Source organism: Hemiscyllium ocellatum, chromosome 21 (genome assembly GCF_020745735.1).
Source record: "Hemiscyllium ocellatum isolate sHemOce1 chromosome 21, sHemOce1.pat.X.cur, whole genome shotgun sequence".
Taxonomy (NCBI): Eukaryota; Metazoa; Chordata; class Chondrichthyes; order Orectolobiformes; family Hemiscylliidae; genus Hemiscyllium; species Hemiscyllium ocellatum.
Genome location: NC_083421.1, coordinates 57393558 through 57421153, shown reverse-complemented (window position 1 = coordinate 57421153; position 27596 = coordinate 57393558). Strand labels below are relative to the sequence as shown.

The 27596-nt window shown below is 46.3% G+C and overlaps 1 protein-coding gene across 1 annotated transcript in view; it reads right to left on the bottom strand.

Annotated features, from left to right (window-relative positions):
• dnm1a (dynamin 1a) overlaps positions 1-27596 on the bottom strand; it is a 217303-nt gene that overhangs the window by 109670 nt on the left and 80037 nt on the right. The window contains exons 3-10 of the mRNA XM_060841532.1: positions 20547-20696; positions 18867-19070; positions 16752-16850; positions 14850-15010; positions 13678-13820; positions 12043-12178; positions 10358-10425; positions 1825-1963 (exon numbers count right to left, since the gene is read on the bottom strand). Of these exons, the coding sequence (XP_060697515.1) occupies positions 1825-1963; positions 10358-10425; positions 12043-12178; positions 13678-13820; positions 14850-15010; positions 16752-16850; positions 18867-19070; positions 20547-20696 (1100 nt within the window). The remainder of the gene's footprint in view (positions 1-1824; positions 1964-10357; positions 10426-12042; positions 12179-13677; positions 13821-14849; positions 15011-16751; positions 16851-18866; positions 19071-20546; positions 20697-27596) is intronic.

Genomic DNA, 27596 nt, shown 5'->3' with positions numbered 1-27596 from the left:
CAGTGTCTGCATGGGTTTCCTCCCACAGTCCAAAGATGTGCAGGTTAGGGCGGATTGGCCATGCTCAATCACCCACAATGTCCGAGGATGTGCAGGCTGAGATGGGTTAGCCATGGGAAATGTCATGGGTTACAGGGATAGGGTAGACGTGAGGGTCTGGGTGGGATACTTTTTTGGAGAGTTGGTGTGAATTTGATGGGCCGAATGGGAGAATTCTATGAATATGTAAATAGCTGTACTCCGAACAGAGTGAGGACGGGGTGGGGTGGAATGTAGCATAGACTCTGTGGCACAATTGAGATGACCACAAGATATTTCCAGGCTGTGTAGTGGGAATGACTACCCGTGTCATCAAAACTGACTCTATGTTCAGAGCAAAGAATTACCACACAAACCATTTCTGCAAATAGTTAGGGCTCAAGTAGATTAGTGGCCGGTTAAATACTTGTTTGTCAGCTGCCTGTGCTCTCCCCCTGTAATGTATTTCAGGAAACCATCATATCCACTGGTGCAGTCTTGAGCCATTTTTAAACCCAAAGTTCGCATCAGCTGAAAACCAGGCTCCAATGAAGAACACCTGCAGCAGGTTCTAACTCGATAAAATGTGACAGAGGCTGGCTTTGGCTTCGGGTCAGCCAGTCGGGGCTTGGAGTCTGGAAATCAGAAGGAGGAGGGAGAAGGAAGAAAAACACAGGGTCCCATTCCTTCCCTCCCCCTTCCCCCAGAACATCGTGTTTGTGCCCCAGGGTTAGTTCTGAAGGTTTTCAAGAGAAAGCAAGTAGCAAGTGCTCAAGTCACGATTCCACACTCTTATCCTGTCCCCCTGCCCAGTTTTTGAACCTTCTGAAGTTAGCCATACGCCCATTCGCAGTCAATGTTTGTTGTCCCGGTCACCGCAGCATTCCCCACCACCCACCCCTTGTTGTGCTGTTAATGGTTGACATGCCGAGGGATTTCCAGCCAGTACTTTGGGAGTGTAAACAGCTGTGAAACAAGGTGTTTGGACTTAAAGGGCTCAGTAACGTGGCTCTACTGGTCTAGTCTGCCAAAGAAAATCGGACTGTGCAAACCTGACCCAACAAAGTGCAGTGAGCAAAGGACTCCCAGGTGCTGTTAGAAAATGTCAGCTTGCCTTAAGCTCTCCCCACTCAGTCTCTTGCTGATTGGTGTACCTCTCTCCCTCCCTCCCCCTGTATCACTCCAGTGCAGACATCGCTCGCCCTCCTCCATCCTGCCATCGATGGCCCCACCTTCAGTGCTCGACGCCCTTCCTCGCTCGAGGAATTTCCTCCCTCAAGCCCCTCACTCCTCCCTCTTCTTTCAAAGGCCGTCCTTATTAAAGACAAACCCCGCCTCTTTGACCAAACGGTGGGTCCACCCTGTTCCTTCAGCTCCTTCTTCAGCTCGCGCTCTTGTGGGAGGTCTGACCACTTTGGGAAGAGGCGCTACCGAAATGCAGGCTTGTTGTTGTCAAAGTAGCAAGGGAAAGGCACTGGTTAGGAAAGCGGTGTGCTCAAACCATGGCATCAATCATGCTTATTTTCATAAAACTCTTAATTTCAAAAAGAAAAATCAATATTGGTCTAATCTGTGAAAAATCCTACTTGGATTTTAATACTACATCTAGAAAGAGAGGTGGATATTAATTAACAGAAGCTGTGCTCAGTGTGCGACCATGCATGCTAAATATTGACCAGTGCCCGCAGCCAAGTTACTGTCAGTCGTTATAAGGCCAAACACCCAAAGACCACTCTGCGGAGAACCTTCTGAAGATCCAAGAGCAGGCAGCAAGTTTTTTCAGGACTCGGTCACAAAGCAAATTACCTTTTTGGTACACTGCCTAACCGTACTGATTAACTCATTGATAACCATGTCCACACATTTGAGGCACGGCTCTTTGATCTTCAAGATCTGCTTTTTCACAATCGTTTCAAATGCCATGTCGGGAGTGAAAAGACCCGTTCTATCAAAGTGAGGAAAGACGTCAAAGTATTGAACAATCACTTTTTGTTTTGCTTTTTTATAAAAATATATATATATATTTTGCAGGAACAAAAAAAACACAAGGTTAGAAATCAGAGAGACCAATTTGGACAACAGAATTCTTCAAAGCTGAGCCAAGTCTTTTTTGTGAAATCAACAAGGGGATGGATTCTCAGGGAAAAGGGGGAGTGGGGGTGGGGAAATGAATCACTTGTGGCCAGTTGGAGTCAGCCCCATTTGTTCACCAGGACCGTCACAGCACCGGGTTAGGTACAGAGTTGAATGTTCTCAGCAACATCAAGCCTTGCCTCTGACCCAGCACCCACACTGCATTTCCATTCCCCTCAACCACTGTCCTGTCCATGCCTTGGATTGAGGCAGTCAGTGCTCTTTTCCACTTTAAAAGCAGTTTTGCAATGTCCCCTCACACCCGCTAACGGTTAGGCTTTGAGACGGAGTCGAACCCATTGCCGAGAGAAACCTTGCGGTGAGCAAAGATTTTCTTTTTCAGAATTTTAAATTTTATCGTCATATGTTCACAAGTACAGAAGTACAGTGAAAAATCTATTCTGGTGTCATCTTAGATACAAAAGTACAAAAATATCTTGGGTATAGAGTAGTAAGAGAAATGAGAGTTAACGAGTTAAGCATTACTTCATTACTTATCCAAATTGAGCCACCTGCCTTTGCAGGAAATGTCCAGACTCCAGCCTCCTCCAATTTCTGTATCAGAAGTGGTGTTCACTTTTCCTCTCAACTGTAATTTTTACATCTAGACTGAACACTCCTTCATATAGACACACACACCAGCCACCTGATGAAGGAGCAGCGCTTTGAAAGTTAATACGTCCAAATAAACCTGCTGGACTATAACCTGGTGTTGTGTGATTTTTAACTTTGTCCACACCAGTCCAACACCGGCTCCTCCACATCGCGGGAAACATTTGGGAGGACGTTTCTCCTCATGGAGACAGTTCAGGACCAGAGGGCACAGTCTCAGAATAAAGGGGACGGTAATTTAAGGCTGAGATGAGGAGGAACGTCTTCTCTCAGAGAACTGTGAGGGCAGAGTCCTTGTGTATATTTAAGGCTGATCAGTCAGGGAATCAAAGAAATAGGCATGAACAATGTCAGATCAGCCATGATTCTATTCACTGATGCAGCAAGTTCAAGGGGCCAAATGGCCTCCTCCTGCCCCTATTTCTTATCTTTCCTGATAATCTCAGAGTTTATGAGAAGAAGAATGTTCTGATTTGGAGGTGTCAGTGCTGGACTGGGGTGTAGTTTTATTTGGAGGCACTAGCTTTCAGTCTGATACTCCACAACCACCTGACAAAGGGGCAGCACTGTGAAAGCTAGTGCTCCCAAATAAACCTATTGGACTATAACCTGGTGCTGTGAGATTTCTAACTTAATAGAATGTTCATCCTTTTCAGGAATGGTGGTGGTGTGACTTTGAAAGGGAGATTTGCTCCTGACCAGACTGTCTGAGGTTATTGAGAAAATGGCTGGGGATACCTGCTCATCGCTCTGTACCGAGGCAGATGAAAGAGGTTCTCAATTTCCACTCATTGTCAGCAGCCTAGTAGCTAGGAGGAAATCACAGTGTTGTGATACAGAGAAAGGAGCATAGAGGGGGATAGAGAGAGACATAGAGGGAGACAAAAAGAGGTGCAGAGAGCGAGAGAGAAACAAGTGTGGGGGGCAGAGACACACACACACACACACACACACACACACACACACACACGACAAGATGGATAGAGAGAGAGAGAGAGAGATGTATAAGGAAGGAGAGAGATAGAGAGATGTGCCGAAGGAGGGAGAGAAAGAGGCAGATAGAGCAAAAGAGTGAAAGGGAGCGAGAGATGTGCAGAAGGAGAGTGAACATGCAGGGAGACAGACACACACAGGAGGGAGAGGGACAGAGAGAGAGAGAGACGTGCAGAGGAATGGAGAGAGGGGGACAGAGAGAGAGAAGGAAGGATGCACAAAGAGAGAAAGATGCAGGAGACAGAGACAGAGAGACCAACAGAAACAGGGCGACTCGCAGAAGGAGAAAGTGAGCAAAAATGTACAGATGGAGGAGAAAGTCAGTCAAAGTGAATGCGAATAGAGAATGAAGGAGAGCAGAAGAGAAAATGCCAACAAAATGAGAGAGGAGAAAGAATGAGACACATAAGACAATAAGACATAGGGGCAGAAGTGAGGCCATTCAGTCCAGAGTCTGCTCAATCATGGCTGATTGGTTTCACAACCCTATTCTCCCACTTTCTCTCCATAACACTCAGTCCCCTTGACAATCAAGAACCTATCTATCTCTGTCTTGAATATACTCAATGATCTGTCCACCACAGCCTTGTGTGGCAGTGAATTTACATTTGGTTTTTTGACAGGGGAGTGTGGCTTTTCGAATTGGGGTAAGGCAATTGCTGCTGGACTCGGGCAACCAATCAGCTTTTCTTGCTCACAAACACAGACAGTATAGAACTGAAAAATGTGTTGCTGGAAAAGCGCAGCAGGGCAGGCAGCATCCAAGGAACAGGAGAATCAATGTTTCGGGCATAAGCCCTTCTTCAGGAATCTACAGACAGTATAGAAGCAAACATGGACCATTCACTCCCTCTACACTGTTCTGCCATTCAATAAGATTATGGCTGATCTGTTTTGATTCAAATTCCACATTCCAATCCACCCCCAATAACTTTCCATTCCCCTGCCTAGCAAGAATCTATCCATCTCTGTCTTAAAAGTATTCAATGAGCCCCACCCCCACCACTTTCTGAGCCAGTGTTCCAACAACACGGAGGATAAGAAAATCTCCTCACCATTCTCCTGAAAGAGAGACCCCTAAATTTTAAAGCAGTGTCCCTTAGTCCTAGACTGACCTATATGAGAAAAGATCCTTTTCACATCCACCTTGTCAAGACCTTTCAGGATCTTACACACTTCAATCAAACCATTCCTCACTTCTTTAAACTCCAATGGACAGACTAGCCTGTCCAACCTATCCTCATAATACAATCCAGATAGTCCAGGTATAAATCTAGTAAAGCACCTCTGAACTCTGTTCAATTCATTTACTTCCTTCCTTAAATAAGATGACAAAATCAGACATAGTATTTGAGATGTGGTCTCACTAATGCCTTGTGCAGCTGAAGCATAACTTCTTTATTTTTGTGTTCAACTCTTCTCCTCCTGAAGGACAGCATTCAGTTAGCCCTATAGGTCAGTCCAGAACTAAGGGACACTGCTTTAAAATTAGGGACCTCTCTTGCAGGAGTAAGGTGAGATTTTATTGTCCTCAATGTTGTTGGAACATATGCTGTAGCTATGTCTTAGCCGTTGTGACTCACATACTATAACTATTAAATCCCTTTGGACCTTAGAATTCTGCAGAACTTGATCAACAGTACAACCGCTCTACATTTTCCTCCCTCCTTACTTTAAATGTCAGATAGGATGGCGAGAGACAGAGATCCGAGAATGGGGGAGGAGGAGAGGGGTAACATGAAAGGAGAGATGCATGTGAATGAGTGACTGAGAGACAGAGAGTGAGAGTGAGCGAGAAAGAGTGAGAGAGAGTGAGGGTGAAACTCCCCACATTGTGGGAACATGATTTCAGACAGAGGAATGATAGTTGCTGGCAGTTAGCTCGGTCTCCATTACAGAAGGTACTTGGAAAGCTGCTGTTGAGGAGGAGTGCGGTAAATACTGAGGATCTTCAGATGCAGCCTGCCAATAGCAGCAGGTAACAGCAGCGTGTGCCCACGAATAAAGCACTGACACTGCCTGAGTGGCTCAAGTAAAGCTGCCTGCATTCAGAGCAGGATTATTAACAGAGCAGAGCATGACAGGTGGCTCTTGAGCTGAATCTACTGAACTGGCTCTTCACATCAGCTCTGAAATCAGCTGCTTCCTGCCATACTCTCAACGTTGCGTCAACATGTGAAGGGGGAGCGTGACAGAGGAGTGGCTCATTTTAAAGGAGGGTTTTTAACCCACTGGTGGGGGCACTGTTCCCTATTTTTGAAGGGGGGGGGAGTTCACATTATGCACCTCACATTGTTAATCAAATTGATGCTTTAAATGTGCTGCGTACCTCACACAGACATGGACACTGCCATTCTGCCACACCTCTATGGTGGAGGCTGGTACAATTGCAACATTTAAGAGGCATTTGAGTGGGGATATGAAGAGGAAGGGTTTGGAGGGATATGGGCCGGGTGCTGGCAGGTGGGACTAGATTGGGTTGGGATATCTGGTTGGAGTGGACGGGTTGGACCGAAGGGTCTGTTTCCGTGCTGTACATCACTATGACTCTATCACTCTATATTCCCTCCCATTATAAAAATTGCCCGTCAACAGTCCCCCTGCAGCCTCCCAGCTCTACCACCAGATGGAATCTCAAGCTCCAATATTTGCAGATCCCCTTCTAGACCAACAGCACCACTTACAGGTACGCGGATTTTACCAGCGCAGGAGCAGGTCATTTGGCCCCATTAGTCGATGTTGCCATTTCTGCTCTGCACCAGAGCCCTTACAATCTATTTCCCCTAACTCTGATCAGCACACCCTTCTAACCTTTGCTCCCTCACATTAATCAGCACCCCCCACCCCGTGAGTTGATGGCAAACTCACAGATGGTTGCAAGATAATGTGAGTTTTTAAACAAATTCATTTGTGGGACATAAGCATTGCTGGTCATTTACTGGCTTGGATAGCATTTGCTTTTATTACGACATCACCTATTTTTTTCTCCCAATTAACCTGTCTCCAAGATGTTTTGACACACCTCTGGAGCAATGGGACTTGAACCTGGGTCTTTCAGTCCAGGGGTAGGGACACTACCACCACATCACAAGAGGGCCCCTAGCTGCCCAGTTAAGAGTCAACCACAACCGTTAGTTCTGAAGAAGGGTCACAGGACCTGAAAAGTTAACTCTGCTTTCTCTCCATGACACTGCTAAGATTTCCGGACAATTTCTGTTTTGGTTTCAGATTCCCAGCATCCCCAATGCTTTCAGTTTTCGTTTAGTCAACCACTTTGCTGTGGGCCTGTAGTCACATGTAGGCCAGACCAGGTGAGGACGGCAGTTTCCTTCTCTAAAAGGACATCAGTGAACTGAATGTTCTTTTTCCCACCATTTGGGAACAGTTTCATGGTCATCATGAGATTCTTAATTCCAGATTTTTACTGAATTCAAATTCCACCATCTGCCATGGTGGGATTTGAACCTGGGTCCCTAGAGCATTACCTGGGTCTCTGGACGAAAAAAAAGCTTAGCGATAATAGTACAGGAGCATCTCCTCCTGTTTAGCACTGGGAAATGTAGTATTCTCCAGTATCAAACACTCCCAGGTTTGCAAGAGCACAATTTCTTCAATATTATCCTCCTCAGGCACTCTTAACTGCTGCTGCGTGATTTTGTAGTTGGGCGTTGTGTGGACAAAGTTTGTCCTTTGTATCTATCCAGTGGATTATTCTCTGAAATAGTTCCCATAAAACTCCTCCTTCCTCAGGAACTTTGCGGCGGTTGGTCTGAGCTGATTCGATTGCATTAAATGTGTTCCACCCAGTGTTTTCTCCCTGCCATTGCCTTTACCGGGCACAACATTCGTTGTTCAGTCCAGGCATAAAACTAAGGAAATGTGCCCATCCAACACTGAGTTTCATATTGGATGGAATTTAGTATGGCCCAGAGAGCTGGCAAAAGAGCCTTATCGTTCTCGGTGAGTCCCATCCTGTCCAATGCCAGTCTGGGTGGCAGAGGGTCCTTCCTCAGGACCTAGGTCCCCAGGGACAGGAACCAGCCCCAGCTCAGTAGCCCCATCAAGCAGGCAGTATTGCAGCCACCCGCACAGAGGCTGAGGATTATCCAAGACCCTCTCCTGAGTGATGGTGAGACGGTAATAGTCAGGCAGTGGCTGTGGAATGGTCACTACCAACCTCTTCTGTCTCCTTCCAACGGAGTGGCTTTGAGTGAGGAATATTCCCACCAACACCCTGCCGCTATACCCCAAATCTGAGAACCTCACCACGTCTTCCCTCTTTACTCACCCTTGCTGAGATGATATAAGCTGCAGTTGGGCCTATGTTGACTGTAAGTACCCACGTGAAGGTCTCAATTTTGAAGGGGGTTGTTGGGAAAGGTTGTCCATGGAACTATTCAGGATAGAGATAGGAAGGGGGTGGGAGTTTTGGTGGCTCAGTGGTCAGCACGGCTGCCTCACAGCACCAGGGACCCAGGTTCAATTCCAGCCTCGGGCAACTCTCTGTGTGGAGTTTTCACATTCTCCCCATGTCTGCGTGGGTTTCCTCCCACAGTCCAAAGATGTGCAGGTTAGGGTGGATTGGCCATGCTAAATTGCTCTATAGTGATCAGGCTAGGTAGGTTAGCCATGGGAAATGCAGGGTTACAGGGGTCAGGTGGGGGCTGGGTGGGATGATCTTCGGAGGATCAGTGGGAATTTGATGGGCTGAATAACTTCTTTTTGCTCTGGAGGGAATTCCATGATTGTCTGCCTCCACCTTCCTCATGGAATGGGTCAGTTGCTTTAGGTTTCCATGACTACAAGGTAGTGACTAGAAACCAAAAGGCTTGTTTATTCACATTCTCAGAACCACCTCCACAAGACCGCCATTTCTCTTGTTCCGCCTATCCTTTGAAAATGACCAGAAATACGGCCCAAGTTATGAGCAGGTTACAAGACAGAACAAGGTGAAATTAGCACAAACTAATTCCATCCAATGACGTGATAGTACACTCACCTGTATCACATGATGTATTACAACACTGACATTGCTTTTCTAGTTACCATCAAGTGTTAACCCTTTACTCTATATATTCCATTCGATTAATTCACCACCCACACACCTCTACCTCAGACAGCAACCCTACCTCTGGGGAAGGAGAGGGCATTAAATTCCATCCCTTTAACGGTCCTGGGAAGTGCTGCTGAACAAAGAGACCTTGGACTGCAGGTAGATAGGATAGTAAAGAAGGTGTTTGGTGTGCTTTCCTTTATTGAACAGAGCATTGAGTTTAGGATTTGGGAGTCATGCTGTGGGTGTACAGGACATTGGCTAGTCTACTTTTGGAATATTGTGTGCGATTCTGGACCCCTCCTGTCGGAAGGATGTTGTGAAACTTGAAAGGGTTCAGAAAAGATTTACAAGGAAGTTGCCAGGGTTGGAGGATTTGAACTACAGGGAGGGGATGAACAGGCTGGGACTGTTTTCCCTGGAACGTCTGAGGCTGGGGGGTTGACCTCACAGACATTTATAAAATCATGAGGGGCATGGTTCGGGTAAATAGACATGGTCTTTTCCCTGGGGAGGGGGAGTCCAGAACTAGAGGGCATAGGTTTAAGGTGAAAAGGGTGCTCTGGTTTCCTCGTGCGGGCCAGGTGAATTGCCCATAGTGTTAAGTGCATTAGTGAGAGGGAAATGCGTCTGGGAGGGCTGCTCTTCGAAGGGACTTGTTGGGCTGAAGGGCCTGTTTCCACGCTGCAGGGAATCTAATCCCTATGAATTTATGACTCTACTTTGCCTCAGATGGGGGCTAATCAACTGGAAAAGATAGATGTGACCATCCAAATGGTCCTCCGAGTTCAGGCCAACTCAGCAACAGCCCTCAAATATCACTTCTCTGTTGGAGATTCCCTTCCTCATTATATTTTACAAGATGACCAAGGCTCTTAATCTTTAAACCTGTACCCAGCTTGATGTGAAAATTGAACATTCAAATCTGTACACCACAAGCCAGAGCTGAAATCTATTTATGAAAGGTTTCGGTCTCCTTCAAACTGATGAGGTAACTTGAAGTTTTGAAAGAAAAATCTCAGGGATGGCTCGGTTCAATGGTCCCATGGCAAAACAGGGAGGGGCTCCACCAACACTCGCCTGAGGGGGCAGGAGAGAGGGCATTGGATATGTCCTGAGTGATCTCAGTCGCTCGCTAATGCTTTTCTCAGTCTTCCCCTGGATGTGAAGTGTTCTCTCCTTCCAAAGAAAGGGCTGATGGGACAAATGAAATTGGGATGGACAGCCACACCCCAAGCGCTACCCCACAAGGGTTTTTCTTCATCCAAGATCGGAGCTGTCTCTTGACCGGGAGTGGTCAATCTGTCATCAGTAACCCGTCCTGAACAGAAGCTACACATTTTCAGCCTACTATTGCTCAATTCCCCTCGCAGCCTCATCCAGACCGGAAGAGAATTTGGAAGCAAGGGGATGGTAGGCAGTGGCTGAAGGTATCATGTTGGGTGGAGATGGAGACAGGCAAGTTGGAAATACCCTGGTTAGGTGTCAACAGGCATTGGATACAGGCGAAAGGAAACGGAACACACACTAGCTCTAACAGATACATGCCTGATTCCATGGATGTTCTTGATGGCGTAGCTAATCTCTCGCCGCAGCTCCTTCTCATCAAACTCCATCTGTCACAAAAGAAAATACCCAAACTGAGGCCAACAACATCACAAGCAAGAACCTAAAACTAAAACTTGTAACTAAAGTCTTCTGCCCCTCCACCTCAGAATCTACAAGGTTAAAAAGCACCCAACATCAGGCAATAGTCCAACAGGTTTATTTGAAAGTACAAACTTTCAGAGCATTGCTCCTTCGTCAGCTCGCTACCTGATGAAGGAGCGGCGCTCCGAAAGCTAGTGCTTGCAAATAAAATTATTGGACTATAACCTAGTGTTGTGTGATTTTTAACCTTGTCCACCCCAGCCCAAAACGAACACCTCTACATCTCAGGATCTACAATCGTGTTACATCAGTGCGTTAATCTCGACACTCCGAATTAATGGAAATTCTGAGGAAGGGTCACTCGATCAGAAACGTTAACCCTGATTTCTCTCCACGGATGCTGCCAGACCCGCTGAGCTTTTCCAGCAACCTCTGTTTTTGTATATTAATGGAATACTCATTATACTGTGACAGGGTGAAGGATATTGTTCAGCAGGTACCTGGAAGACCAGCACAAGTTGGCCTAGGACACATAATACTCCACACAATCAAATTTTAGTTGGATTTGGTAAGTTTCCTTTGGGATTTTAAAAGGGGTCCGCTGGTTTAAACTGCACTCAGTGCTCATTCTATTTTGAATAACCAATAAAATCGAAAGAATTCCACGACCAGTGAGCACAGCAGTGACTGGAGGGCATTCTGTATCCATTAAGTTTCCTTTGTCCTGGGTTGGAGTGTGTTAAAGAGGGACCATCAATTGTTAGCTTGGTTTAATCTCATCAAAATGAGCATGAATGAGGGCAGCTGAACACAGTGACGGGAGGGAGGGTACTGTAGCTGGCAGGCTGGGGCTACAGGGTAGGTGAGGAAAAAGGCGCAGGGCAGAACGATTGATGATTTTTTTTCGTGTATGGAATCGAAACAATTTCTGTATTTAAAACGCTCATGGGGTAAGGATTATACAAAACTTTCTGCAGGTGAATCCTTAAGGGCGTACACCCCAGTGTGTCCTTTGAAAACTACAGCCCAAATTATGAGCAGTTTACAGGATGGAACGAGATGAAATTGGAAAAAGACGAAATTGGCACAGACTAATTTCGTCTAATGGTTTAAAAGTAACAAGAGAGGCATCTGGGTCCATTAGTGTTCTGTTCGCTCACCCTTGGGTTAATCACAGCTGAGACGATGGATATAATGTGCCGGAAGGCAGGCTTGGAGGGTAATCTCACCTGCTGAGTACAGGCAACACGCAGCGTAACAAAAATAGACCAAGAGACAAGAACAAAATGACTCATTCAGCTTTGGCGTGTTGCTGAATCAATGACCCATGAGTACGGTCTTTATTTGATCACTCATTTGCAATGGCTCAGACTCTATCACTTTAGCTAATGGACATCTGTAGATTTAACGGCGTTTGGAAGGAGGGGGTGTCAATGTGGCAATAACTTTGCTTCTTCAAAACTATAACTCTCACTCACTGGGTTTCAGAGCAGGTATTTAATGTCAGTAACTCATGAGATCACCAAGGATTTGGTTAACGTTAAAGCAGTGCAGCTCGATGTAGGTGCCAGGCCTGTAGTTACCTTGACGAGTTCGAAGGGGAACCTCTCATGGAAAATGCGGTTTATTCTCGCACCCCCTGACAACTCGTAAGTATCAATCTGGTCCCCCGACCCTTCAATTCGTTTCTCGAAATCAACAGAAAACTGCTGAACCATCCTGCCAGAAAACAAAGACTGTTTTTTAATCCATACAACAAAATGGAGGAGGCCATTCAGCCTTTCAAGCCTGTACTGTCAATCGATTAATTCAAGGCCGATCCACAGCTCAATTCATTCACCTGCTTTAGCTCCATGTTCCTTGGCACGATTACTTTATACAAAATTGGCGATCTCAACTTGCTTCAGCAGGACACATTTCCAAAAATCTTTGTAAAGGAACTGTTTCCACAATCTCCAATTCAAATAGGTTTTGTGCTAATTTTTAAGAGATGACTACCTGGTCTTTATCTCCCAGACAAAATGGTTTCTCTCTATCTATGAGGCGTGCAAATAAGTTTCTTTTGTGACTATGTCAAGGAGCTGCTGTAACTATTGGATTCGCCTTTAAAAAAAACTCTTTTCAGTCTCTGGGCTTGACAGTGCAGTGTGAGCAGTTGGGCTCACAATCAGCAGCCTCCCCATAAGTAGACTGCTCTATCCCTTGTGAAAATTTCAATATGTCCAACCTTCATTTGATGTTGAACTTAAAGCTGTATAAACTGTATAAATTTTGACTTGAGATCTGCCAGAGCTACAGCCAATGAGATTCACTCGCAGATTTCAGGTGACTGTTATACACATGACTGTTCCCGGTGTCAGTGTTACTGCCAGGACTGAAATCGAGGGCCTTGGTGCTGCTCCCATGCCCTGTGCTCGGAGGTCCCTGCCTTCCTTTCCGAGGGCAGTCTGCCCCCTCAAGCTCCAGGCCCTGGTTATTCAGCTCTGATATACCCCTCATTCCAGGCCCTGGTTACAGGGCCCTGATACACCCCTTTGTTCCAGGCCCTAGTTACGGGGCCCTGATATAACCCCTCTTCCAGGCCCTGGTCAAGGGGCCCTAATATACCCCCTCATTCCAGGCCCTGATTACAGGGCCCTGATATAACCCCTCATTCCAGGCCTGGTTATGGGGCCCTGATATACTGCCTTGTTCCAGGCCCTGGTTAAGGGGCCCTGTACACTGCCTCATTCCAGGCCCTGGTTAAGGGGCCCTGATACACTGCCTCATTCCAGGCCTTGGTCAAGGGGCCCTGATATAACCCCTCATTCCAGGCCCTGGTTTCGGAAACCTGATATACTGCCTTGTTCCAGGCCCTGGTTAAGGAGCCCTGATACACTGCCTCATTCTAGGGCCTGGTTATGGGGCCCTGATATAACCCCTCATTCCAGGCCCTGTTTATGGGGCCCTGATATAATCCCTCATTCCAGGCCCTGCCTCACAGTACAATCCTCACAATGCATCCTGGGACTGGATAAAAATCCTGGCCTTGCCAGCGACAATCACATCCCGTGAATTCACAAAGAAAAAGTAAACAAATCCCCTCATCCCAGGAAGTGAGATGTGAACATGAAGGTGGGATTTATAAAGACAGAAAAAAAAATAAGCTAAGGAAAGAAGGACCTCTTTGATGACACTCTAGTGTTGGCGATGAAGCCATCATCGAGAGTCAGACTTACTGTAGCAAGGCCTTGGTTTTCCTGGAGGGGTCATCAGGTCTGAAGTTCTTGTATTCTTCCACCTCTTTCTCAATAGACAGCAGCTGGCTTTGTAGCTTGTTACGGAGAGCAGGCAGTGTGTCCCTGATATGGTTTGTCAATTGCTGTTAAAGAGAGAGAGAGAGTGGCAACAAGGGAGTAGGGGACACAAACAATGTCAAGAACAGGCCTACATTTGTGGTAAAGCCTCTGACAGTCCATGCTGACCACCCTGGGTAGGTCTTTTTTGTCCTACTATCCCTGTCACAGAGGGGAAACTCCTCCTGCCTCTAGCTGTGGGCAGATTGCCTGGGGACGTCCTTCAAGCTTGCCTGGAGAGCTGGGCCCTCTGGGTCCCTGACAACGAGGACACCTCCATGCAACTGGCTTCATCCCTGCTACCTCAGGACCCAGAGGCTGATGGGTAAATTCAACCTTGCTACAAACAGAATAGGCTGTGAGCCTCCTCCAATGGGTTACCTAGGGGTCATGGATGCCCTTGGCTGCTCATCCTGCCTCTTGTAAAATGCCTATGGCACAAATCTCCCCAACTGTTAGTGATACCCCTATGGGGTGGGGCAGTAAATCCTGCCCAGCTCTGTCCAAAATTAGGCTTGGCATTCCCTTGCGTGTCCATCTGTGGTTCTGTCATCCTTTAGGGTTTATCACATGACCTGCTCCACAACCCAAAGAGAGAGATCCCCATTTTGTTCACAGAGGTTTAACGGTGGCGCAGTGAAAATGGCTAGAGCTGGGACATTTGACCTCGTGTCAATCAAATAGACCTTCCTGTGGTCATGGGTCAGACATTGTGGGCCCCCTGAACCAGGTTCCTCCCCACTCCACTCACAACCTGCGTACAGGGAACCCCACCCCCGAGATCCCAGTAACAAGGCCCGGATATGCCTCCCATCTTGGGCCCTGGCAACACCACTCCTGCCAGCCAAATGTGCACAATATTCTCAGCGTTCAGAGGGGTTCATGGAGAAAAATGAAATAATTACCCATTATCTTTCCTGGTGGCCTGCCCAAATTAATGCCCACAACCTTTGACCTTTAACCCATACCCAGAAACTCCAAGGAGATCCTGTAGGGTTGGCCAATGTGTCATTGAGAGGACATAGCAACCAATGGCCTAGTTATGTCAGCATTACCTGGTTGAGCACCTTCTGAAGATAAGGGGTCCCCATGCGGTCTGCCATGTGCCGATAGGCTGGGTGTGAAAGAAAGAATTTTCTCTCAGCTGCCAAAGCTGTTTGAATGTCCTTCCTCCCGTCAATGTCCTTCTGACTTCTGTTCACCACACCGATGTAGCCTTGCAAGAAAAGGAGAAAGGATAAAGAGCCAGGAGTCAAAGCCTGGCCACAAGCACTGCATGCTTTCTGCTACCTCCCTTTAAAGGAGTTCATATTGGGCTCAGAGGGTCCAAGGTTCAAACCACACAGATGCCCATCATAGCCCAGGTTGCTTGGCAAATGATATTGGACAATGACCATCTCTGCCCAAAGAAGACAGCATCAGCAAAGACTCACCAGTAAATCACCACTGATCACGGACTTGCAATTCACAAGGTCAGGGCTCTGCTGCTGTAGCTTGGAGGTTGTGGGCACCTTACATGTGATTCTCCTACCTGGTCATTCGGATCACACACCCACCTTGTGCACCTTAGAGAGGTTTATAAAATCAGGAGGGGCATGGATAGGATAAATAGATAAGGCCTTTTCCCTGGGGTGGGGGAGTCCAGAACTAGAGGGCATAGGTTTAGGGTGAGAGGGGAAAGGTATAAAAAAGACCTAAGGGGCAACATTTTCACGCAGAGGGTGGTGCGTGTATGGAATGAGCTGCCAGAGGAAGTGGTGGAGTTTGGTACATTGAAAAGGCATCTGGATGGGTATATGAATAAGGAAGGGTTTACAGGGATATGGGCCAAGTGCTGGCAAATGGGACTAGATTAGTTTAGAATATTTGGTCAGCATAGACGAGTTGGACCGAAGGGTCAGTTTCCGTGCTGTACGTCTCTATGACTGTATCTGCACAGGGTGCAGCGCAGGGCCCTTCGCTAATGCCCTTCACGTTGTGTTTGCTTGGGCACTTGGATCACTGACCTTCTGTCCAACCTGTCCCTAAGTCTCCATCAGCCCATTTCCCAGGATATCCAGAAACCAGGTTCTCAACCTCCCACTCCCAGCCATCTCCTTCCATGTTGTGGTGGAGCAAAACACCGGGAAGACTGGTCCCTGGCTGGCAGCGTTTGAAATATGGTGCCCACACTGTAAATGGCATGAGATGCCAGCACTACCACCATCACTACCACCACCACCACTAATGGGAAGGGCACCATCGAGACTGGATGCACCATGATAGAGATGAGCGCAGTGATAAACTTCACCAGGCCTCATGAGGGAAACTCTTCATGGTACACCCAAAACTGACACTTCACTAAAGGATGGGAAGATTCAGCCCATAGGGTCTGAGATAGAATGACACTGCTGGGTTACAGAGATCAGTATGCACTCTTCTCCACGTCATGCTTCAAGTGAGCCAAGTTAAGATGGAGTCTGAGACTTTTCTACTTCAGGTCACATGTTATGTTACAGGGCTGATATCATAGCATATCTCTTACTAACACTCCGCGTCTCTTAAAGGTGTACTAACATACCGTGTCTTTTAAAGGAGTACTGACACTCCGCGTCTCTTAAAGGTGTACTAACATACTGTGTCCCTTAAAGGAGTACTGACACTCCGTGTCTCTTAAAGGGGTACAAACACTCCGCATCTCTTCAAGGTGTACAGACATTCCATGCCTCTTTAAGGTGTACTAACACTCTGCGTCTCTTAAAGGTATACTAACATTGTCTCTTAAAGGTGTGCTGACATTCCGTGTCTCTTAAAGGTGTACTGACATTGCATGTCTCTTAAAAGTGTACTAACTTACCAACTGTGACACAACTCTAGCAACAGTTCTGGAAACATTTAGTTTTGTTTCTGTAAGTATCAAAATCACAACACCAATGCTGGGAGAAACTGAAACCAGAACATAGTCCTTTGGAATTTACCTCGTCTAAGGGGTAACAGTTTGTTTTCCAAGATATCACGGGCATCTGTCCCTTCATCCATCAAATCCAGTTTAGTAATGACCCCAATTGTACGCAGACCTGGAACATAGCAAAAAAAAATCACTTTTCAGGCAAAAACCACTGGTGTACTTTGGGGGGGTGGGGGCACTGGGCCCCATTGGGACAGCACTGAGCCCCAGAGAAGCGAAGCAGGGCCCCTTAGGGGTGGGGGCTGGGCCCCATAGAGGCAAGACACCTCCTGGTGGCGAAGTTATAGAAGAGCACCTGGAGAGGTCAGGGATGGGCTGAGGCCTATTTTTTTTAAGTCTGGGAGAACAGGTGACAAAGGATGCACTTACAATATTCCACATCAACGGCCATTGATTATTTTAGCGAATTGGTCACTCTGTGTGCCAGTGTGATTCCTGTAAGACCGCAAACCTGGACACGATTTAATAAAATACACCTAATTTCCTGGCTCTGAGTCAGGGAGAGATAGTGGTGTAGTAGGTCTGTCACTGGACTACTTATCCAGAGACACAGGCTAAAGATTTAGGGGAATATGGTTTAAAGTCCCATTATAGCAACAGATGAAATCTGAATTCAATTCATGAATTTGAAACACAAAGCTCGTCTCAGTAATGGTAACCATGAACCTCCCATTGATTGTTCTAAAGACCCATCTAGTTCACTAATTCCCTTTAGGCAAGGAAGTCTGCCATCCTTACCTGGCCTAGACAGGACTCCAGCCCCACACCAATAACTCCTAACTGCCCTCTGAAATGGCTGAGCAAGTTCAAAGGGCAATTAGAGATGAACATACAAATGCTGGACCTGCACACATCTCATGAAGCAAAAAATATAGCTGTCCCCGAAATTTTTCGTTTTTTTTTGTTGGTATCTTGCATAATTTGATCAAATCACAAGACAATAAAATACAGGAGCAGAATGAGGCCATTCACCCCATCAGGTCTGCTCTGCCACTCGATCATGGCTGACATGTTTCTCAATCCCATTCTCCTGCCTCCTCCCCGTAACCCTTGATCCCTACACTCAACAAGAAACTATCTACAGAGGAACCTTGATTATCCGAAGGACACGGGCGGGGAGTTTTTTGCTCGGTTAATCGAATGCCGGATAACATAGTTTAGCTGAGCATCAGGAATTTACGATCTTGCCAGATAATCTGATATTTGGATAATTGAACGCCAGATAATCAGGGTTCCTCTGTATCTCTGCCTTAAATACACTCAATGACTTGCCCTCCACACCTACCACGGCAATGAGCTCCACCACCCTCTGGCTGAAGAAATTTCTCCACATCTCAGTTCTAAAGAACCATTCCTTCTGTCTGAGGCTTGGGTCCACGTCTCTACACTGATGGAAACATCTTTTCGATGCCCACTCTATCCATGTCCAATATACATTTCATTGAGATCCTCCATCGATCCTCTAAACTCCATCAAGTACAAATCTAGAGTCCTCAACTACTACTCATATGACAATCACTCCCTTACATCCCAATATCCAGGCAATAAAATCTTGGTTTGTGTAACCTCCTGTAGCTTTATCCTCGGAATCGAGATATCATTCCGGTAAAATAAGAAACCATGGACTGGAGTTGATCACAGAGAATACTCTGATCCCAGAAACTCAGAGAAGCTCAAAATCTGTGTAACATTGCCATCATTGAAGTCGGGATTACCGGCCCGGTCAACCACAGGTTTGCAGTAACATCGAAAGGAATAAATGGACCCAAAACAGTACCTAAGAATCGGTAGTAGATTTGCCAACTTTAAGTACATTTAAGTCATAATTGGACAAGCATATGGACATACATGGAATAGTGTAGGTTAGATGGGTTTCAGATTGGTATGACAGGTCGACACAACATCGAGGGCCGAAGGGCCTGTACTGCGCTGTAATGTTCTATGTTCTAAAGCTGCCACAAATCAAACCCCAGAGTAGAAGCAGTGACTGCGGACCCTGTAGCAAAACGTGAAAATTGTGTCCAGGTCGTACGGATGGTGGTGGAGCAGCAGTGCTGTTTCCAATTCCATCCTGGGTACTGGACCACAAACCTTATCAAATTACCAGCGAGAGATGGCACCATACCTTGGGGATCAACCTCTTTGGCTATCTTCAGGGCGTCAGAGTTGGCCAGGTCGGAGTTGGCAGGAGACACTGCTAAGATCAGGCAGTTCTCCTTGGTGACAAACTGCAGGAGCATGTCTCGGATCTGGAACTCAATGTCAGGGGGTTGGTCACCCACCGCTATCTTGGTCATTCCAGGGAGGTCAATCAAGGTCAAGTTAAGAACTGAGGAGAGAGCAGACAATGCCGTTAATTCACATCTTTGTGTTGTCTAGACTTTTAGAATGAGGAATCAATTCATTGAAACTTGACAGTAAGGGGCACATTTATATTTTGGCAAAACATGGAACAGGATAAAAGTTCTTTTAAAACTTTTGTATTTGGAATGCTTTTTTTTTAAGAAAAACCACCACCAAATCACCTGTGTTTCTAACTAAAATTACAATTTACGAGCACCGCCTGTCTGAGGGAGTGAAGGTTAGGAAGAGAGGGAGGGAACTAAATTAAGAAAGGTTGAAGTGCTGCATAGGATTATGTCAATTAAGTTTAACACCACATTTAATTACTTGCATTCTCTGAATTATGGTGCTATATTTTGAGGAGTTTATTACAGATTTCAGGACCATGACTGGGTTAATATTGAGTATGATCTGCAATATCTTGATTAGATTCCCTACAGTGTGGAAACAGGCCCTTCGGCCCAACAAGTCCACACCAACCCTCTCAGAGGATAAACCACCCAAACCTGTTTCCCCTCTGACTAATGGGCCTAACACTATGGCCAATTCACTTGACCTGCACATCTTTGGACTGTGGGAGGAAACTGGAGCACCCAGAGGAAACCTATGCAAACATGGGGAGAATGTGCAAATTCCACACAGACAGTCACCCGAGGCTGGAATTGAACTCGGGTCCCTAGTACTGTGAGGAAGCAGTGCTATCCACTGAGCCACTGTGCCGTCCAGTGGATAGGTTTGTTGACACTAATCCTTCATGTCAGTATTAGTCTAGGGTTCTGTTACCACATCAGGAAGGACACCACGACAGAAGAGTTATATTACATCCAAGATAGCCTCTCTTGAGAAGTTAGGCTCAGTTTAAGAATGAGTACATCATTACTTTAGCTGCACCCCCTTAATGCAAAAAACAATAAGGGCGATGAGCGTGTGGAATTCAATACCAGGGCAAGTAGTTCAGGCCAAAACATTATGTGTTTTCCAGAAGAAGGTAAATATTGTCCTTGTGGCTAAAGGGATACGTGGAGAGGGTGAGATTGGGGTATTGAGCTCAATGGTCAGCCATGATCAAATGGAACACAGACAATAAACTGCGGATGCTGGAATCCAAGGTAAACAATCAGGAGGCTGGAAGAACACAGCAAGCCAGGCAGCATCAGGAGGTAGAGAAGTCAATGTTTCAGACCTGAAGATGGATTACACCCGAACATCTCCACCTCTGATGCTGCCTGGCTCGCTGTGGTCTTCTAGCTTCCTACTTGTCAACCATGGTCATACTGAATGGCAAAGCAGACTCAAAAGGCCAAATGGCCTCCTCCTGCTGCTAGCCTGTATGTTCCGACGTTATGGGAGCTGGTGGGCCCCTTTGCATCCTGATGGGTGCAGCTTATCTCGTGGCGTCAGTTAACCCTTTCTGGTCCAAACCGCGTTATACAAGACGAGAGCTGTCCTTCCCAATTCTCACCATTGGGGGAGTAGACTCGCAGGTTAATTGGAATCGATGAGATGCCCTTGTTGCTGCCGGTCACCCTGTCCGTTTCGTCCTCGATCTCCTTCCGAACTTCGTCAAAGTCTGTGAACTTCTTCCCTTTGCAGTGTAGAAATTCTGCGTACTCTGCAGGAATCAAAAATAGAAATCAAAGTGTCTGAACGACAGAGTAGCAGAACATGTCCGGATGGAAAATCTCGTGTTTCCGCTTCTATTTCACCGAGAGACCCCCTTTGATTTTCAACAGCTCCCCCCTCCCAAACCCCCCACAAATACTGCCACTCCCTCAGGGGAAAATGGCAGCATCCACAACCTTTCCCATTGCCCACCTGAGAGCTGGCAGTGAGTGTGTGCCATCTATAACCTGGGGATGGTTGGGTAAAGGGTTGGCAGGGCACAGTGGGGAGAGACCTTGCATTAGTATTAAAAGCACAAGGTTATGTTTTACTAATCTTCAAGGTGTTATTTATTCAAGAAGTGTTGTTAAACCATACGGAATCCGACAGTGCACAAAGACACTGCTCAGCCCATAGAGTCTGCACCAACTCTCTGAAGCGAGCAGAGTGGTGCAGCAGGAGGGTGCTGGGTCCACAACTCAGAGGTCAATGGATCGAAACCATCCTCTGCGATCTGCTACATTAACCACCACAGTGTAGCAATGTTCCTTTGGTGTGGCACAGTGGCTCAGTGGTTAGCACTGCTGCCTCACAGCGCCAGGGACCTGGGTTCAATCCTTGCCTTGCTGACTGTCTGTGTGGAGTTTGCTACATTTGCCCTGAGTCTGTGTGGGTTTCCTCCCACTAATCCAAAATTGTGCAGTTAAGTTGCCCATTGTATTCAGGGATGCCTAGGTTAGGTACATTAGTCAGGGGGAAATGTAGAATAATTAGGTCTGGGCGGGTTACTCTTCGAAGGGTCAGTGTGAACTTAGAGTCATAGAGATGTACAGCATGGAAACAGACCCTTTGGTCCAACTTGTCCATGCTATCCCAGATATCCCAACCCAATCTCATCCCACCTGACAGCACCCGGCCCATATCCTTCCAGATGCCTCTTAAATGTTACAATTGTACCAGCCTCCATCACATCCTCTGGCAGCTCATTCCATACACGTACCACTTTCTGCGTGAAAAAGTGGTCCCTTTTATGTCTTTCCCCTCTCACCCTAAACCTATGCCCTCTAGTTCTGGACTCCCCCATCCCAGGAAAAATACTTTGTCTATTTATCCTGTCCATGCACCTCATGATTTTATAAACCACTATAAGGTGACCCCTCAGCCTCCGACGCTCCAGGGAAAACAGCCCCAGCCTATTCAGCCTCTCCCTGTAGCTCAAATCCTCCATCTATGGCAACATCATTGTAAACCTCTTTTTTTGATTAGATTAGATTACTTACAGTGTGGAAACAGGCCCTTCAGCCCAACAAGTCCACACCGACCCGCTGAAGCGCAACCCACCCATACCCCTACACCTAACACTATGGGCAATTTAGCACGGTCAATTCACCTGACCTGCACATCTTTGGACTGTGGGAGGAAACTGGAGCACCCGGAGGAAACCCACGCAGACACGGGGAGAATGTGCAAACTCCACACAGTCAGTCGCCTGAGTCGGGAATTGAACCCGGGTCTCTGGTGCTGTGGGGCAGCAGTGCTAACCACTGTGCCACCATGCCGCCCTAAATTTCACAACAATTTCACACAAACCTTTCAAATTTCACAACATCTTTCCAATAGCAAGGAGACCAGAATTGCACGCAATATTCCAACAGTGGCCTAACCAATGTCCTGTGCAGCCGCAACGTGACCTCCCGACTTCTGTTCTCAATATTCTGACCAATAAAGGAAAGCATACAAACGCCTTCTTCACTATCCTATCTACCTGCGACTCCACTTTCAAGGAGCTATGAACCTGCACCCCAAGGTCTCTTTGTTCAGCAACACTCCCAAGGACCTTACCATTAAGTGTATAAGTCCTACTAAGGTTTACTTTCCTAAAATGCAGCACCTTGCATTTATCTAAATTAATCTCCATCTGCCATTTCTCAGCCCATTGGCCCATTTGATCAAGATCCTATTGTAGTCTGATGTAACCTTCTCCGCTGTCCACTACACCTTAAATGTTGGTGTCATCTGCAAACTTACTAACTGTACTTCTTATGCTCGCATCCAAATCATTTATATAAAAAACAAAAAGTAGAGGTCCCAGCACCGATCCTTGTGGCACTCCACTGGTCACATGCCTCCAGTCTGAAAAACAACCCTCCACCACCACCCTCTGTCTTCTACCTTTGAGCCAGTCCTGTATTGAAATGGCTAGTTCTTCCTGTATTCCATGAGATCTAACTTTGCTCACCAGTTTCCCATGGGGAATCTTGTCGAACGCCTTACTGAAGTCCATATAGATCACATCTACTGCTCTGCCCTCATCAATTCTCTTTGTTACTTCTTCAAAAAACTCAATCAAGTTTGTGAGACATGATTTCCCACACACAAAGTCACGTTGATAATCCTTAATCAGTCCTTGCTTTTTCAAATACATGCACACTCTGTCCCTCAGGATTCCCTCCAACAACTTGCCCACCACCAAGGTCAGGCTCACTGGTCTATAGTTCCCTGGCTTGTCTTTACCGCCCATCTTAAACAGTGGCACCACATTAGCCAACCTCCAGTCTTCCGACATCTCACCTGTGACTATCAATGATACAAATATCTTAGTAAGGGGCCCAGCAATCACTTCCCTTACTTCCCACTGAGTTCTAGAGTACACCTGATCAGACCCTGGGGATTTATCCACTTTTATGCGTTTCAAGACATCCAGCACTTCCTCCCCTGCAATATGGACATTTTTCAAGATGTCACCATCTGTTTCACTACATTCTATATCTTATTTGTCCTTTTCCACAGTAAATACTGATGCAAAATATTCATTTAGTATCTCCCCCATTTTCTGTGGCTCCACACAAAGGCCGCCTTGCTGATCTTTGAGGGGCCCTCTTCTCTCCCTGGTTACCCTTTTGTCCTTAATATATTTGTAAAACCCCTTTGGATTCTCCTTAACTCTATTTGCCAAAGCTATCTCATGTCCCTGTTTTGCCCTCCTGATTTCTCTCTTAATTATACTCCTACTTCCTTTATACTCTTCTAAGGATTCACTCGATCTATCCTGTCTATACCTGACATATGCTTTCTTCTTTTTCTTAACCAAACCCTCAATTTCTTTCGTCATCCAGCATTCCCTATACCTACCAGCCTTTCCTTTCACCCTGACAGGAATATACTTTCTCTGGGCTCTCATTATCTCATTTCTGAAAGCTTCCCATTTTCCAACTGTCCCTTTACCTGCGAACATCTGCCTCCAATCAGCTTTTGAAAGTTCTTGCCTAATACCGTCACAATTGGCCTTCCTCCAATTTAGAACTTCAACTTTTAGATCTGGTCTATCCTTTTCCATCACTATTTTAAATCTAATAGAATTATGGTCGCTGGCCCCAAAGTCCTCCTCCACTGACAACTCAGTCACCTGCCCTGCCTTATTTCCCAAGAGCTTATGGGCAGCACGGTAGCTCAGTGGTTAGCACTGCTACCTCACAACACCAGGGACCCGGGTTCAATTCCCGCCTTGGGTAACTGTCTGTGTGGAGTTTACACATTCTCCCTGTGTCTGTGTGGGTTTCCTCCCACAGGTCAAAGATGTGCAGGTTAGGTGAACTGGCCATGCTAAATTGCCCATAGTGTTAGGCGCAGCAGTAAATGTAGGGGAATGAGTCTGGGTGGGCTGCCGTTTGGAGGGTCAGTGTGGACTTGTTGGGCCAAAGGTCCTGTTTCCACACTGTAGGGAATCTAATCTAAATAAGTAGGTCAAGTTTTGCACCTTCTCTAGTAGGTACATCCACACACTGAATCAGAAAATTTTCTTCTACACACACTTAACAAATTCCTCTCCATCTAAACCCTTAACACTATGGCAGTCCCAATCTATGTTTGGAAAGTTAAAATCCTCTACCATAACCACCCTATTATTCTTACAGACAGCTGAGATCTCCTTACAAATTTGTTTCTCAATTTCCCTCTGACTATTAGGGGTCTATAATACAATCCCAATAAGGTGATCATCCCTTTCTTATTTCTCATTTCCACCCAAATAACTTCTCCGGAAGCATTTCCGGGAATATCCTTCCTAAGTACAGCAGTAAGGTTATCCCTTATCAAAAATGCCACTCCCACCCCCTCCCCCCCACCTTGCCTCCCTTTCTGTCCTTCCTGTAGCATTTGTATCCTCAAACTTGTTGGGCCAAATGGCCTGTTTCCATACTGTCGGGATTCTATGAACATCTACGAAGAGTATCGCACCGGGACCCCCACTAACTTGCAGTTCCTGTGGCTAACCAACCATAGCCTGCAGCAAGCTAGCATGGCCAATCCACCTAACCTGCACGTTTTTGGTCTGTGGGAGGAAACCAGAGTACCCAGAAGAAACACACACAGACACAGGGAAAAAGAAGGGGCAAGTGCTGGGGAAGGAGAAAGAGTGGGGAACCTTCCTGGACCAACAACTGAAAATAGCACCTTGAAACTCAAAGCCAGGCAGAAGGGGCAGCTTCCCACCATTTGGAGGTAGATATCTGACTGAACTCAAGAACTAGAAAGACGCAGGTACAAAGATTCACAACAGGATAGATCTAGCTCTGCAGGAGTAGCAGGTGTTGCTATGGAAACAGAAGTCAGGTTTCCAAGCCTTGTAGAAACCACAGATTAATACAGAGCAGAGAAACGACCAGAGCGGGTCTTGACTGGTAACGGTGATGGCTGATGAAGCAATGAAGCCCAAATGGAGAGAATTCCGTATGTTTCCAATTCCCAGAATTTATCCTGGAATTCGACCCTGGTTTTGGCTCCAGTTCATCTCTGACTCACAGCTCAGTCACTGATGAGTTATCGATTTGAATTTTCCACATTGCTGCCTTGTATATTCTGCTTTTCTGCACATTAACATGGATGGGTGGAAAAACTGTGGTCTGGAGATTATAGAGATGGAAAATTCCAGTCACTGTGAGGGTTAGAAATGGAAGGATGGAAACTGGATCTGAAATCCAGAGAAAACGATTCAAATCTCCCCTTGGCAGTGGGAGAATTCAGATTTAGTTCATTAACTGTATATGGAACAGAAAGCTAGTATCAGTAATAGGGGCCAGGAAATTATCTGATTGTTGTAGAAAAAAATCTAGTTCACGCTGGTCCCTTAGGGAAGGAAATCTGCTGATCTCACCCAGTCTGGTCTATGAGTGACTCCCACAGCAATGTGGCTGCATCTTAACTTAAAGCAAAGAACTGCAGGTTAACTTCTCTGAAGTCTAACTGGCAGGGTGAGTCGGTAGCTATGAAATCAAATATAATGTTGACATTTATTTCCACAGAACTAGAATATAATAGCAAGGAGGTACTTCTGAGGCTTTATAAAGCTCTGGTCAGACTGCATTAGATTAGATTACTTACAATGTGGAAACAGGCCCTTCGGCCCAACAAGTCCGCACCGACCCGCCGAAGCGCAACCCACCCATACCCCTACATATACCCCTTACCTAACACTACGGGCAATTTAGCATGGCCAATTCACCTGACCCGCACATCTTTGGACTGTGGGAGGAAACCGGAGCACCCGGAGGAAACCCACGCAGACACGGGGAGAATGTGCAAACTCCACACAGTCAGTCGCCTGAGGCGGGAATTGAACCCAGGTCTCTGGCGCTGTGAGGCAGCAGTGCTAACCACTGTGCCACCGTGCTGCCCAAGTAGAGTTAGAGTATTGTGAGCAATTTTGGGCCCCATACCTCAGCAAGGACGTATTGGTCCCAGAGCGGGTTCAGAGAAGGTTCATGAGCATGATCCCAGAAAGGAAAGACTTAACATTTGAGGAGTGTTTGAGGACTCTAGGTCTATGCTCAATAGAATTTAGGAGGATAAGGTGGGATCTAATTGAAACTTCGAGGAGAGAGTGAGGTCTGCAGATGCTGGAGATCAGAGCTGAAAATGTGTTGCTGGAAAAGCGCAGCACGTCAGGCAGCATCCAAGGAGCAGGAGAAGCAACGTTTCGGGCATAAGCCTGATGAAGGGCTCATGCCCGAAACATCGAATCTCCTATTCCTTGGATGCTGCCTGACCTGCTGCACTTTTCCAGCGACACATTTTCAGCTCGAATTGAAACTTATAGACTATTGACAGGCCTCGATAGAGTAAACTTTTGGAAGATGTTTCCTTTAACAGGAGAGACTAGAACCTGAGGACTCAGCCTTAGAGTAAAAGGAAGACCTTTTAGAACGGAGATAAGGAAAAACATCTTCAGCCAGAGAGTGGGGAATCTATGGAATTTGTTGCCGCAGAAGGCTGGGGAGGCCAGGTCATTGAGTAAATTTAAGACAGAAATAGATAGGTTCGTGATTGTCAAGGGGATTGATGTGAGCAGGCAGGAAAATGGGGTTGAGAAACTTATCAGTCATGATTGAATGGCAGTGCAGACCAAGTGGCCTAACTTCTGTTCCTGTGTCTTATGGTCTTACCTTATCTGAAAGATCGCAAGTTCTGGTTCCACTCTACCCACTGAGAATCCAAGTGGACATCCCAGTGCAGTACCTGAGGGAGTGCAGCATTTTTAGAAAGAACCATCTTTTGGGTGAGATGTTTCACCAAGGGACTGACAGCCATCTCAGGTAAATGTTAAACAGCCCAGGGCACCACTCCAAAGAGGAGCATGGCAGACTCCCCGTCAGGCCAAGGCTGAGGGATAAACAGTTTCTCTGCTCATTATCAGAGAGCTACCTGTGGACATTTGATGTGCATACACCTCTATGTTCATATTATGCCTGTGTTGACTGTGAAGAGTAGTTGACTGACTGTGAAGTACTTTAGGACATCCTGGGGTAATGAACAAAGCTATGTGAATGCATTTATTTTATTGGTGTCATTTCTTTGAACAATAGTGTTCCTGTGAAGACCTTAAGGGTGCTATATAAATTAGACTTCCCAAAAT